The sequence below is a fragment of the Accipiter gentilis genome, chromosome 11 (genome assembly GCF_929443795.1).
Source record: "Accipiter gentilis chromosome 11, bAccGen1.1, whole genome shotgun sequence".
In the NCBI taxonomy this organism is placed as follows: Eukaryota; Metazoa; Chordata; class Aves; order Accipitriformes; family Accipitridae; genus Astur; species Astur gentilis.
This window is the reverse complement of record NC_064890.1, coordinates 9,536,941-9,552,104: the sequence shown is the minus strand read 5'-3', so window position 1 is coordinate 9,552,104 and position 15,164 is coordinate 9,536,941. Positions and strand designations below refer to the sequence as shown.

Genomic DNA, 15,164 nt, shown 5'->3' with positions numbered 1-15,164 from the left:
CAGACTTCAAAGGGCAGTACATATTGATAATTGCAGAAAGAGGCCCAGAAGCGCTTGAAACGTTGTCTGGCTGTGTGGGTTTTTTGTTGTCTTCTGAAAGGAGAAATGACGGGCGAGGATGACACCGCTCCTGCTCGACTGGCAGAGGCTTCTCAGCCGCTCGGATGTCTCTGATGGTGTTGCTGCATTTCCAGCTCTTTGGCGGCTGCAGATTGAAGGCTCCCTCAGCTCCGAGAGCACAAACCACCGTCGGAAACACAGCTAACGCCAGAGGAACTCCAGCAGTGACATCTGCTGAGCCTCTGATCCCGGGCTCGCCTACGAAGCCATCCAAGCACGTCCAAGAGGAGACCCGGCTCTGGTCGGTCCTTACCTGCCATCACGGAAGCAAACGGCTGCTGAGGATCGAAAGGGCATTTCAACCTGCCAGACTCCAAGTTCTGAGTATCCAGCCGGAATACCGTTTCCTGAGAATAAACACATATGCATTATCCTGGCATGGCTGCAGAGAAAAACTCAGACGAACTGTTCTGCTACCAACCAAAGTGAAGGTGTGGTAGATCAGGCAGCTATCATCTCAGCATTGACGTTTACGGTCCGTGTCTCTGGTTTATATCTGGATTTTTTTCACTCGTTGTTCTAACAAAACCTGTTCACTCTACAGTGAAACACAAATCTTATAAAAATGCAATTATTTTCAGAATAAAAAAGATCTATTGTTCATTTCTACTCAAATTAAAAGCTGGATTGTACTTAAAAGGCACTGCCTTCTATTTGAGAAAGTGCTGATAGACTGTGTTGCAACAGGAGACCCAGAAAGGATTCTGGCTGACTCTTAAATTTCTCCAGGGACTGCTGAATAATGTTTGCAGCAGACACAGTTCAGCCCCTTTTAAATGAATGCAGCATATGCTCTCTCTTGTTATTTTTAACAAGGCTAATGATACCAGAGATATCAGAATAGATCCTTCCTTGTAGTTCCCAAATACAGTGTGATTAATTCCTGGGTCTCGGAACAAGGGCATAGAGGAAGATAAAGAAAAGAAATTATTTAAAAACTATTCCTGATGTTTTCAGTGGACAATCAACAACTCAGTTGTTGTAAGCATCAATCTGAGGTTTTATTAGAGTTTTGAATTGCCAACAAGGATGTTTCTACCTGTTCTTTTTCATTAGTTTCCTAAAGGCACACTTAACCTGAAATTCATAGTGAGTCCTTCTGGAGGCAAACCAATTGCTCAGATTAGTACAGTGAAGCATTTGCAGGTACAGAGACTGGATTTTCAGAATTCTGCTGCTTTTAGAGAAGGGAGATTGCCTACGGAAGTGCTGCTAACACACACGCTTCTACCTACAGTGATATATAAAATCCCACCAGTGTTCAGGAATCAAATCACCGTGGGTTTAATTTCCATTGTAGAAACATACCTTTTGCAGCTAGTCTAAAAAAAATCAAAACACCTCTATGATTTAAACAATTACTTAAAAAAGGGTGAAGTGATTTTAATTCTTTGTTTCTATACCTCTGCCTTGCAAGAGGACTGAAGAGTACAAACGACAGCTGAGTACGCTCAAAGATGGCCACATAGGATCAGACTTCACAACATATTGATTCAATTCACCCTTAATGTACATCAGATTATAAATGACAAAACCTTTCTATTTCATTGAGGTGTCTCCTAAACTCTCTAGGCTCAGAAGGCAAAAGCCCAGGATATTGAATAATTAAGCTCCTTAAGAGAAAGAAAAATCAATTCCAATTTATGAACATAAATTCCATTTCCTCCAGCAATTCTAGCTGATACAAAGCAGAATTTAACCGTCAAACAACAGCCCCTGTTATCTTCCCAAATCTGTGGGATATCAGATAAGGTAAACCAAATTCTCAGGCTACTGAGGTGGATCAGAGCACAGCGAGGACAAAACTAAATTAAAAATTAGGCAATTTCTTTTGCTGACGATGCTATGGTAACGGCCCATTCTCCTCTCTTCTAAGATGTGCAGTCCTGAGCTGCTGGGAGGACCCTTGCCGTACCACATGCAAAAATGCTGGCTGCAAGTCCCGCAGGACTCAAGGGACCGAGGGCTTCATAGATCAACATCAAGTATTTCAGACTTCCCCCAGACGAACTAATGGACGCTACCAGGCATTCACACAGAATTAACCTCCTGCTTTCACTTCAGACAAAGCTTTCAAAGAAAAGAGCATCCCTTGGAGACCTGTGGCTAACAGCACCGACCGGGCCAAGCCTCTTCTTCACCGGCCAAGAGAAGTTTTGGCAGTCACTTCAGCAATAGCAAGACCAGGACTTTAATCCCCTTTAATTGTGCGATCCCGTAGGGGATTTGTACGGCTTCAAAAGCAGCGTCTGCTGTGGGTTTGAGTCACCTGATCCACGCTGTTTTCCTCTCTGTTTTCCCAGCCCTGGCACTGGCCAGCAGACCACTGGGCAGCTCCACCGGCAGCTTTCAAAGGTCAGCAGAGCACTGCCTGGTTGCACAGCCTCCGGGAGGGTAGCTCGGGCCCTGGATCTCCCAAGCATCCCACAGCTTCCTGTAGAGGTTGCTAATTACCAACCATCCATTATCCATTCTTATAACTCAGAGATTAAAAAAAAAAAAAAAAAAAAAAAAAAAAAAAAAAGAAAGGGGGTTGGAGGGAAAAAGACTAAAAGAACAGATCTGCAATAAAAGTGCTTCGAATGGCCACGTAGAACTCCTGGCTTCGGTTCCTGCAATGAGGAGATATATTCAGCTGCCTGTCAAATTCACATCAATGGGTCCACCCTCAGCACCCTCCAGCCCTCTCCCAGTTTTCTGGAGAGGGAGTGCAAGGACGGTGGCTGTAGGGTGTTTGGGGTCCAAGAAGGAAAGGGAAAATAGGCGTGATGCCGTTCAGAGCTGTTAATTTAGCAGGAGGCTGTGGAAGAGATGCACCATCGGAAGAGGCACAAGTAGTGCTGGACACTACGCAACTACCACCGCAGCTGAGCGACCAGGAGGAATGCAGGAGAGGCAGGACTGGAAGACAGTGAGGGGATTAGGAAATACAATACGGGGATTCTTCTTCCTTTTCCTCTCCTAAGGTAATTGGTCACATCTAACTGAGACAGACCCCTTGTCTAGACTGGCTGCCAGACTGAACGATCAGACCAAATCCATAATTTCATAATGTCTGGTGAAAAGCACCTTCACAAATGAAGTTGTTAAAGGTGCGATGGTAGAGTGAATCGGGCATCTTGCTAACGACCCAGAGGTAAACCAGAGCCTTGCTTATACTCTTGCTGAGAGCCATTCTGTTCAATTCAGCTGTGTATTTGATCATTCAGGCTAAGGAATCAGCATGATAGAAGGGATCTAAAATTTCAGTTGCTTCAACTGGAATATTTAAAGGAGCGAAGCAAAGAAGCCTACAAAATTAGTTCATTACAAGCCCAATTATGCAGCATATACCAAACAATACCAGGAGCATTAATGGCTTATTAGGGAAAGAACACCGCTGCGCAGATTTCAGGCAGCTTCAGTTTTCTCTAACATAGGCAGCCCCTCTGGCCTGGTCAACCAACCTACAGACTCTGTGGAATACAGTGATGGGTCTCAGCCTGGGTAGGCATTAATAACTTTTTTTCTTTTTTTTTTTCCTTTTTTTTTTTTTTTTTTTTTTCTGTGAGCATCTGCCCTTGTTTCCATATGTCAGAATAACTCCAATGTGTACATATTTCAGGTTATCGCATTTAATAACATATCATTAGACCTCATTTCTTATACTCTAGATTTCACCGAGACTCAAAGAAAAGCGCAAGCTATTTCTATAGCAGCATAGGAAGCTTGCACCACAGGCAAGTAGCCAGACAGGTCACATCTCAACACTGTCTGAGAACAGAGCCAGTGTTACAAATATAGCCAAGGTGTTATACATATAGGAGTTAAAAAGAGACTTGGGTACTAAGTGGCTGCTTGACACAACACCAAAATTCTTCTGTTGTGGGGGTTAGGTCTCAAACTTTTACCACTTAGGACAGAGATTTCCTTAGCACCAGCAAATGAAGACCAATCAGCTGCTAACTTCCCTTCAGGAATATGCCACTAGTGATGGCAGATACCCAACATCTACTTCGCGACAGGGCTGCAAACCATATGCAGTCCTGAGATGCAGTCCTTGGACTCAGGCTCAGACACCATTTGCAAACTCTGTATTACTCTCATGCACAAGTACACTAAAAGATAGAAGCATGAGTGTCATCTTGAACTCTGCATGTGTGTGTGCGTACACAAGCAGAAAGTGTGTGCAGAAGTGACCTACTAGAAAGAAAGACATCTGGGTTAAATGTTCTCTTCACTTAGTTAATCATATGAAAGTGTCGTTCTGAAGGACTTTGTGTATTAAGACTTACTGAGGAAAGTGCTTTGTTCAAAAGCAATACGTACATATCAAATGTGAGAACAAGAGTTCCCGTCTGACCCGCAAAATCCACCATTTACCCTGGTATTTATGCAAGCTGCTGTCAGTTCATTTTTTACACACTCGCACGGTATTTTCCAATCTATGATGAATGCTAAACAAGATGAGGGTTATTCCTTGACATGTCAGAGTGGTGAGGAGATTAAATTACCTCTTTGTGCGTTCCAAGTTCAATGTATCCACAGAGAGGGTGAAACGCTCCCGTGCCACAGACATAAACATGGGTTCGGTTGTAGGGCTGAAGAACCCTGATAAAATTGGCACATTCCGTCTATTGGGAAAAGAAGGAGAAAGGTTAATTTTCATGTTTATTCTTCTCTTTCACATTATACATTGTACTAGGTTATAGCCGCAGTATTGGTGTATTTAAGCTCAGAACTACGGCAGCGGAGACTGTTTACTAAATAGTTCAAAGTTGTGACGGCTAAAATTTTGCAGTGGCTATCTGCTAGGCAGTTCATCAATCAGACTTGCAAGCCTAACTCTGCTATAATACTCACAGCCACGAGAAGCTGTGTGGTTACTGCACAGTTTGGAAGATATCTGCTCAGCCCGTGTTGTAGCAAACAAGCCCTGTCAACAACTGGGCAGAGGTCGGAGAGCCACTGGGTGAGCCCGGCTATCAATCCTCCTGCCTTTCCTCCCAATTCAGGGTTCTGCGCAAGCTTTAACACCAAAGATTACATGACAGAAATCATCGTGGTGGACTGAAGGGCTTCAGCATACTTCCAAGGGCATGTTTTGTGTAGGAGTGAACTTTCTTTGCGCCAACCACATCCTGCTGGTCATTTTTGTATGGGCATTTCTGAGTCCTGAGGGATGCTCCGGTCGGTCCTGGCTCTAGCTGGGCTTGCTCCTTGCTGGTAAGGAGCACAAGTGGGTGCTGCACGCTGCAAGGGTGCTACATGGGGTGGTAGGAAAGGCTTGCTGCAGCCTTCCCCAGAATTAAATAAATACATATACCAAGGTGCTTAGGAGGGAATACACAGGAGCTATTCTTACATTCAAGCTACCGCCCTACACCTAAGTGAGAGGTAAGCCGCAGATACAATGTAGGAAGCAAAAAGGAGATATTTATGATCTATGTCCAAAACAAATATTCCCCTCTCTGGTCCCTTTCCTTTTGTCTTAGTGTAGAAATAGATCAGCACAAATCCTCCATATAGACCAGTATCAGCATTTTCCCAGTGCTCAGCAGAGGTGTTGTTTAGTTTTTGTCTGCTGTAAAGATAAGGGTAGCAATAAGTTAGGATAAAAAGTTGAAATTCCTCAGGCAGAGAGCTGAGAGAGTGTTTTGAGCTGGAGTCCACCTTGGTAACAGACAAGCTGGATAGAAACCACAAGATTTGAGGAGAGAAAAGGAAGAAATTTCATTATACAGCTGGGATTTATAGCGGGCTCTAGACACATGATGTAATCTGTGCTATGCAAAAGAGATATGAAAGTTTTATTGTATATATGAATGCACCTTAAACACACTTCCTAAAGAGACTTCCTAAAGAAGATTTGTCGTTCCAGGGAAAAGCTAATGAGTCTGAGATTTTGTTTTAACCTTAACTGCAGCTGTCTGCAAATTAAGTTAATTTGTACTCTGCTCTGCTACTCTGTTTCGTTAATGAATTATAATGAAGTTACAGTCAGGATATTCCCAAGAAGAAAGAAGCAGTTTGATGGGAAAGAAAGGATTTCAGGTCAGTATTGCCTGGGATACATTTCAGAGGAAAATCCATTTGTCTCTCAACTGCATTTCTTACATACAAAGATGGCTGAGCATGCTTGCTGCTTGCAATATTGAATATTTTTTCTTGAAGAGTTAACATTCAAAGAAAAATAACAGACACGTACCTTTTTTTAAAACGAAGAAAAAACACATTTCATTAGTTCAGGAAAAAAAGTGTAACAACAGCTTACTAACCCATTTTGTGCATTTAGAAACAAATACACAGATATGCAATATTCTTGTGAATAATAAAAAAATATGAACTCTACTTACATGGGCGTCTTTCCCAGCTAATTTGCATAATTCTACCTTTTCTTTTGCTGCAGGCCAGTAAATCTGCAACATAGTTAAAATAAGACAAAGATTATGAATATTATCAATTGTCCTGTGACTGTAGTTTAACTATTTCCTTGAATGAACAGTTAAAACAGATGTATGCATGTTGAAGGAATTTGCATGTAAATTGAAATGAACATGACTTCAAATACAGGGTTCCATTACAAAAAAGCGAAGCGGCTTTAAATCAAAACCTGTTCTTTGTTCCTTTCTTCATTGGCTATATGTCCTTTTTAAAAGTTCTTAGACGATCTGGCTAGCACACCTTGTCACCATTAGGAATTGTGTGTTTTTCTCAAAGATATTATGAGCCAAATCATCTTGAAACTAAACTGACTGCAAAACAAGGCAAATGACATTTGTGATGAATTTGGCCCAGTGAACTTGGCAAAGCTGTTATAAAAAAATGCTTAGCTGTTACTGCCAATTTTCAAATGAAAAGAAGTTTTGTTCAAAAAACTAAAGGTAGCTTAAGGGAAAATTGTAGAACAAAAAGTACATTTGACAGAAATCAATAGTGCACGGTTTAAAAATGTCACCCATCAACACTAATTGAGTTCACTGAGAAAATGACATAAAAGTTTAGAGGAGAATCATGTACCTTAGATAATTGGTAGCATATATTATTACTGTTTCTCTTTCTTCTTTCTTCTGCACTGCAGAATTCTATAAACTAGGTTTTGGTGTAGATGGAGCCAGATGACAAATTACTATCAGTTACTGTCACCCCAGTTACATTAGTGAAGAAATATTAGTGAACAACAGCTCAGGTTCTGGCTCACTGATTTCATTTAAACAATCAAAATTGGACATTTTTGAGTATATGTTTGATTATATTAAATTCAAAATAGAAGGAAAATATAAAGTCTTCCGGAATCACCATGCTAAACATGGATCTCTTTATCGTATTATTTTGTCAAGACAAAGCTATAACTATTTCTCATGACTAATAATAAGAACACATCACACTAAATTTTTGAGCAAATATTGGTTAGGAAATTGCCTCAGGACCCAGGAACCAGTATGCAGATTACTAGTAGTCACAGATACTTTAGAGTAATGTTGAGTCTCAAATCACACTTTTTATAAAATCTTAAATAGTGAAATGTATAGGAATAAAGAATTATTATAACATGCATTAGGAAAAAAAAAAAATCATCATCAAGGAAGGATGCACAACTCAACCACATGCAAGAGGAGTTAACCGCTGTAACATTCCCTTTCTCTCACCCAGCTTTTGGCACCTTGTAGGATGTGGCTTGCCACATACACAGGCTCAGTCCCACATTGGTAAGGAAAGCAAAAGAGTGTCCTGTGTCAAATAGCTTTACCACTGTCCAAAGCCTACAGTCAGTGTTCCTCCCAATCTGGAAACAGTCTTTTTATTTCACTTATTCCTCTTCTACTCCCAGTGAAAATGGATGTATTTGCTTTCCACAAGGAAATTAATTTCCTCTCCAGTGCATTTACAATTACCCTTCTGATTAGAAGCTCTTAGTAAAGATAATGTATTTTATGTTACTTAAACCTTGACCTTTTACAGCTATACTTACTTAAAGCCAGAGATAAGGCAGTATAACAACATCTCCGCACTGGAGCACGAATTTTCTTTCCCGAAGCATTTTCTCAGTATGATGTCGTGACAGCATCCAGGTACAGAAACACAGTCTGAAATCAGCCGTGCCAGTGTGTCTGGATTACGCGGTGTACAATGCCAGAAAGTACAAAGGAAGGTATTGGGAACATTGCAAAGCCATTGGGAAGAGCTGAAGGTAGCACCAGTGAACTCCTCTGGTCTCTGCCTGGGCAGAGTGGGATGAGTCTCGCTTGTAGCACTGGTCTGGCTCAAGTACTACTGGGTTAAAGAGGAGAGCTGAGGCTTAAGAGGTGCCGGTGAAGAAAAGCTGATGAAAAGGAACAGCTGGAGGAATACAAGGTCATGGACCTCCAAATACATTTGGCCGAGATGACTTAAGCTGAGATCTGATCTTCAGTTCTTTTGTACATAAACTGTATGCCCAATTCTGCCCAAGATCCCTGTATCACTAACAGAGAAGGCTAGAGGTCTTTGAGGGGTTTTGGAGATTTTTGGCCAAAGTTTAGTTATCCAGTTAGGTAGACAAAACGTCCCTCTGTAGGCTTGTGAAAACGCCCAGCTCTCCTTGCCAACTACACAGAAGAACCAGACCCCAGCTTTGGGAGGCCTACTTACATTTGAAGATATCTACTTGAAGGCATCACATAAATTAATGGATTAGACTTCTACAATTCTTCTACAGACTTCTTCATGGGAAATAGCGTTTGTCGTACAAGGCTGAGATATACACACACCCCCTTTGCTATGTTAATTGACCACAGTCAGTTCTCATAAAAAAATCAATTGTTTTACTTTCTGGCTACTCAACAGCCTCAGTATTTAGCATTACACAAGGCCACATTAGACAATGAAAAGTGAAGCTAAGTAATCCAACTTTAAAATCAATTTGCAATTATATATGGGGGAGTTAAAGTGATATTTATTTGCTTTCCATAAAAGAAATGAGAGTTTCCCAGAAACTGTCAGTTCTAAATTGTAATCGGTCAAGAAAATTGCATAATAAATAACGAGCCAATGTGCTGAGCAAGAAAGCATAAACTTAATTTTTTATTGGATCACATGGTGTGTAACAGTACCGTAGGTCTGGTTCCCTCAAACACTGACACACAAGTAACTTCACACATGTAAAATAGTCTCACTGAATTTTCACATGCATAATCTTATTTACATGCATCTGTGTTGACTTTTCTGTAGGGGGTGAAATTAAGTCTTGGTATTACATTTTATTCAGACAAGTTACTTAGTTTCATAATATGCAAAAAGTAAAAATAGATGCTCCAGTAGTTTCTTTTATATTTGAAATCTTTGAGCTTGTAGATGGTTTGATGCTTTGAAATTGGTCGTTTTGTTTCAGATTTTTTTTCAGTTCACATGCTGAATTTACAATGGTGACATCTTATTTAACAAAGTATTTCCTAAAATCCTCAAAAAGTAAAACCTCAAAGAAAGAGAAAAAAACAAACCCCAAACAACCATACAATACGTAATAATAGTGACAACACTGACATGCAAAATTATAATTATTTCACATTGCAAACAACACAAATTAAATATATAATATATTTCATGGTTGCATCTGTATCTGAAATGTCTGGAGAAACCTTAGGATAGCTAGGTGGGGTTACTGAATTTAGGGGAAGAGTGTAACTAATTGAAATACACAAACTATATACTTAAACAGGATTATTTTCTTCTCTTAATCTTCAGTTTATTTTCCTTGCAAAATATCTGTATCAAAATTCCAAAGGTCAGCTACTGTCATGATTTCCTGATTTTATCTTCTATAGCCCAATAAAAAAAAAACCCCTTACTATTCCTTTTAAATCATTCTACAAATATTTTCTTAAATTTAGCAACAGGAAAGAAATTAAAATCTCCTAATAAATGCAAGTTAGTAAGTTCAATGCTAGCAGAGTGAAAGAAAACCTCCCAGGAGTACAAAATTGAGTAGTACATAAGCGTAGAACAGATAAGGTATCACTTTAAAGGGTAGCTGGAAATTGATTTCTGATTAAAACAAAACATTAAAAACCACAAAGGTCCTTTTCAGATCAGGACCAGAGTTATTTCTAAAAGTAACATTTTTCCCTCCTCCAAACATGCAGTTTTACTATAAGAAAAGAATGAGAAGGGAAAAGTGAATTTAAAAAAAACAAACAAACAAACAAAAAAAGTTTACATGCAGAAATTGATACATGGATGCTAAATATGTCATTATATGTATAAAGAAATAATAGCTGGACTTAGTTCTAAGAGTTTCATTTCAGCTGCCATCTGTCATGAATTAACAATACCGGTTACAAGTGAGTATTTTCCCCACTTTACGTATCTATCTTCCCCTATCCAATTTTGTTCCTAGGCTAACACTTGGACTATAAATCCTTAGGGGAAGTGATGCCTCAAGGATAAAACAGTGAACTCCAATTCCAAAGAAAGAGTTGTATGAAATTACAGCTTTTCCAATAATTATTTCTAACGAAGTTACTAAATCTGGGATGATGCAGGGCTTTACCAAAAGAGTGGAAAATACTATATATTGTCACAATACAAAAGAAGAGGAACACAAGGTACCTAAGCAAATTAGAGGCCTCTTGTTCATATTTTATCTGTTTGTAAGGCTTCAGAGCAAATTTTTACTTATGGAAAGAATAACTTAAGTTTCCAGTGAAAATGGAGTAAGGCACAAAAGACAATATAAGTTGGTAAAGAGCTGTTATTCCACCCTAATATTGCACTTTTCTTTAATAACATAGCTGAACTGCATACTATGTTAATGTGGTAGAGCTCCTCTTCATCAGGGCTCCAATTAAGTATTTCATAAGTTGCCACATGGAAATTTATTAGCTCAGCTGACAAAAATAGGTATTATTACAAGAAAAAATGGTCTGATAAGTAAAGAACTTACATTAGAAAGTTACTCATGGAGTTCCTCAAGAAACAGTGTCAGAGCTCATCTTATTTCCTATACCCCTCCGTAGCCTTGGCAAAACCCCAGCACTCTGCAACATGTGCAGATGGCACAAAGTTGGGAAGCATCACTAATACAAATGAAGACTGATAATATTGTGCAGGAAGAATCAAAGGGCTAAGAAGACCAGAATTATAAACAGTCAGAGGTAATGGGTATCAACTGGTCATAAGTAAACATAGATTGTAGATTTAAAAAAAAAAATAAAAATCTGAAACACGGTTCTGGTCTATAGCAACGATGTTGCTAAAGAAGTGGCATGAAGTATCCCACAAGGCCCCTTACGGCAGATTGGGACCAGGTTATGGACGGAATAACTGCGACATGAGGTAGCTGCTGGTGATAGCAGGGAGTGAGGCCAATCGACCAGCATGACTCCTTCCCAGCTCCACGTCCCCAAGATAGTCACGCTCACGCCAGCGGCAGCACTTGAGTGTCCCATTGAGGTCGAGGGCTTTCATCAGCCCTGGGAGTTCCACTAGAGCCTCTCACGTGCTTGACGCTGCCCACGTGCTTCTCTATCAGTACCGTCTCCGGTACGAGAAACCCCAAAGTGTTTTATTAGTGGTACATGTAGCACCAGCAGGATGTGTCCGTATCTGGAGGGAAGGACATCAGCTGATCAGCATGTCTTGTAACACTCACTCGCTGAATTTGAGTCCTGTGAAGAAAGGGATTGCTTCCTTCCTATTTCAAAGGAATAAGAGGTGGTCGAAGCACTTTGAGGAAAAGACACGGATTTTAAACAGCTGCTTGATGCAGCAAGAGAAAGCCTGGTTTCTTCCCTTGTTTTATTCTATGTTCTAGATGTTCATTATATTGATGCTTGAGGGAAGGCATGCAATAAAATTACAGCTTCCTGGGCATCAAAATGTCTCATTAAGGTTTTGTGAATCATGTAGACCATAACTCAGAAGCTTAAACTCATTGGTACAAGTGAATTCCCCATATGACAGTCCCAACAGCAGCTTCCAAAGAGCAAAGCCATACTGAGCTGTAAACCCATTATGACGCTGGCATATGCAATATAGTCCCCCTGAGAAACTCTCCTCCATGAGAAACTACTCCCCTGCATGAAAAAAAAAAAAAAAAAAAAAAAAAGGATTCACGCTTTAGCCCAATATGACCATAAAGCGGGTACAGTAAAGAGGGCAGCATGATCCAAAACCACTAAGTAAACCAGGAGACAGTCTAATCCCAGTTTTGCTATTGCCCTACTATATGTGACAGTCAGATCTCAATTTTCGCACCAGTAAAATGACAATGTGGCTTGATTTTTTTTCCTTTTTTTTCTGAAGAACTTAGTAATTCATAGCTGAAAAATTAAAAGCAAAGAAAAGCAGTAAGGTCAAGGAGCACTAAGATACAACAGTGATCCAGTAAGACTGTCACACTGCTGCACAAGACACTATCATAAAAGTCACACACCAATACCATAAGACTGGGGTTCATGGATTGCTTCCTGAGAACTAGGACATTTGTCACTTCTGTATACTGACCCCAGGTCACTTCACTGGAAATTACTGTAAGCACTAGAAATTTATTGACTTTCCCAACAAACACTGGAAAGAATTGAATGCTTTTTAGTATTATTTTGCTAAAAACAAAGAGTATTTTAATTAATGGGAAAATGAGCTGATTTTAGCATACCATGCATGTATACCAGTTGCTTTCTAAATACCTCACATCTGTTGCATTCATGTGTGTGGTATGGGAAGTCCACAACTTGGGGAACTGAACAGATTGTTCTCATACACAAATCCTAAGAAGAAGGTTACACTAAGCAGTTCTTGTAACTGACTCCCACTGTACTTGCTGTACTCTGGAATTCAACATTCTAAAGTCATCAGCAAACAAAGGAAGTTAATACATCTAAGTTCCTTATCTGAATTTCTTCCTCTGTTTGAAACCTAACCAGGCTGTCTTTAGAGTTAGTTTTTTCACCTAGCTTTCTTTTTAACAGTTTTATCAAGGTTTAGCTAACTCTCAGAAATACGTAGAGATCCCTAAAAGCCCGGAATGTATTCTTAAATCTCTCTGATATCTGCCACAGAGCTTCCTTCTTCCAACAGGCATTCCTACACCTGATACACTAATTCCCATACCTGAAATATACAGCCAGGGAGATATTTGACTGGAATTTCCAACTCCAATTATTTCACAGTAGCATAAAATTGGATCTCTGAAAGGTATAATTTGATATGGCACGGGGAGGGGGGCAGAAAGAGGATATGAGGATCTCTTCAGAGTGATTTACAACGCTGCTGGAAGTGCCAGTGTCAGTGTATGGCATTCTTTATTGTCACAGTGCTGTCAAACTGAGTAAAATGCACTGGAAGTCAGAGGGAAATAACAGTTGTGTATTTGGATGACACATTCACAGACTTTTGGTAGCTTAAATTTGGCAGGTGGTTGTTCGAGTGAAGTCTCTTATTAGAACCAAATGGGCTTTTTATATTGCATCTGCCTGAGATGAAGCAAGATCTCCACATGCCACAGTCCTCCTCTTAAACTGTGATCCACTCTCCAACACGACTTAAGAAGTAGCCAATGCTTTCAGTACTTAAGGGTTTTCCGAAAAGTGCATGTTCATGTGTATGTTACAAGCATATGTGAAAGCTTAAGGAAAATGGACCAGATGCTGATTTCATTTACACTGGATTAAATCTTGAAAGGCTTCAGTTCTTTTACACTTCATTTTCCACAGTGTAACCACAGCAGATTCTGACTACCGTCTGTTTCTCCTAAAAGGAAACCGTACACCAGGATTTTTAGGGTAAATGGCATTGCTCCTGACATGTTTATCGCTTCAGACTGAAAGCAAATCCTACCTTTGAAAAAGTCAAAGCCCAATATGGGCAAATGTTTTCAGAGAGCAGGATACCAGTGATTCTTTACACCTAAACATATGGGTAAAATATAAAAATGACAGCGGATGTTTATAGAAACATAATTTATGGCAACAATGCAAAAGGAAATAACAGAGACACTCTCTTCCACCTAGGATTGCTGTCATTCTGGTTACATACCGCTTTCTTCACGTCTTGCCCCTGTCTGTTGTTTTGTGTCTGTAAACACTGTTGAAAAGCTTCCGCCTTGTCTACACAGGTGCCTAAATTTAAGTCTGTCAAACGATTTTATAGACTCCAGAAGGTTTTCAGAGGTTCAAAACAAGAGTTAAATAGCTCAATGGTAAGAGCCCTCCAAGGCCAAGGAAGCACAGTCATCCCCCCTGTCTCTGGAAGTCCCTAACCTGAAGCACCATTATAGCTTCTTCTTACACTCGTCTTTCAGTGCCCATTGCTGACCATCTTTAGGGACAGGACACTTAACTATATGGATACCCAGTAAAACCAGTCTTGTTTGATTGTAAATAATAGATAAGATGGTTTCTATTTCTATCAATTTGGGGAAGAAGGCAAATACTCTAAAATAGGTGGAAATGAGTATCTTATGAACTGCAACACCCAGAAAAGTTCCCTTTGCTAAAACCAGGGCCATTAGTGTGCATTTACTCCTGGGAACTAATTCCCCATGTGCGGAGGGTCAAACCATGCCCATGTCAAATCTCAGCCTCATCTCAATGAGTTTCTTAGAACTTTTTCCCCTCTCAGAGATTGAGAAACAACCAACGTGATCCCAGATGGACTCATGACCATCCTCTTCCAGTTCCACTGGGTTTATTCTAAAATTTCCCAGTCCTCATGCCCCCACTTTCAGCACTTTAGATATCTCCAGTGGCTTCCACGTGACTCTTTGGCCTTCAATGGTGTTTGCTGGCAAGGCTTTTTCTTCTGACAGGTCAAGAAAGCTTCACCCTCAGACAGTCTACAGCTTTTGCTGACAGGCAGAAAGCTAAATTCCTTTGAGTTATAGAATAAGCAGCACATAGCTGTTTAGGAAGGACCAATCTCGGTATTACTGTGTTTCAAGGTTGCAATTAACATCTCAGACTCTGTATGTATTCCTGAGGCTCTGGCTTCATGGCAAGAACCAAAGCATCCCTTCAGTACTGGCTGAATTCCCACTGGGTTCATTGCTAATTGAGGCCATGCTTATATAGACTGACAGGAGGTTTCCC

At 40.2% G+C, this 15,164-nt stretch overlaps 1 protein-coding gene across 8 annotated transcripts in view; it reads right to left on the bottom strand.

The window, feature by feature from the left end:
* SEMA3D (semaphorin 3D) overlaps nucleotides 1–15,164 on the bottom strand; it is a 148,125-nt gene that overhangs the window by 65,191 nt on the left and 67,770 nt on the right. For all 8 annotated transcript variants that reach the window (XR_007507700.1, XM_049814316.1, XM_049814312.1 and 5 more), the window contains 3 exons: nucleotides 6,456–6,518; nucleotides 4,614–4,733; nucleotides 374–467 (listed from right to left, as the gene is read on the bottom strand). Coding sequence is in view for 7 of the 8 variants with exons in the window: in XM_049814316.1 (XP_049670273.1) it covers nucleotides 374–467; nucleotides 4,614–4,733; nucleotides 6,456–6,518 (277 nt within the window). In the remaining variant the exon portion in view is untranslated. The remainder of the gene's footprint in view (nucleotides 1–373; nucleotides 468–4,613; nucleotides 4,734–6,455; nucleotides 6,519–15,164) is intronic.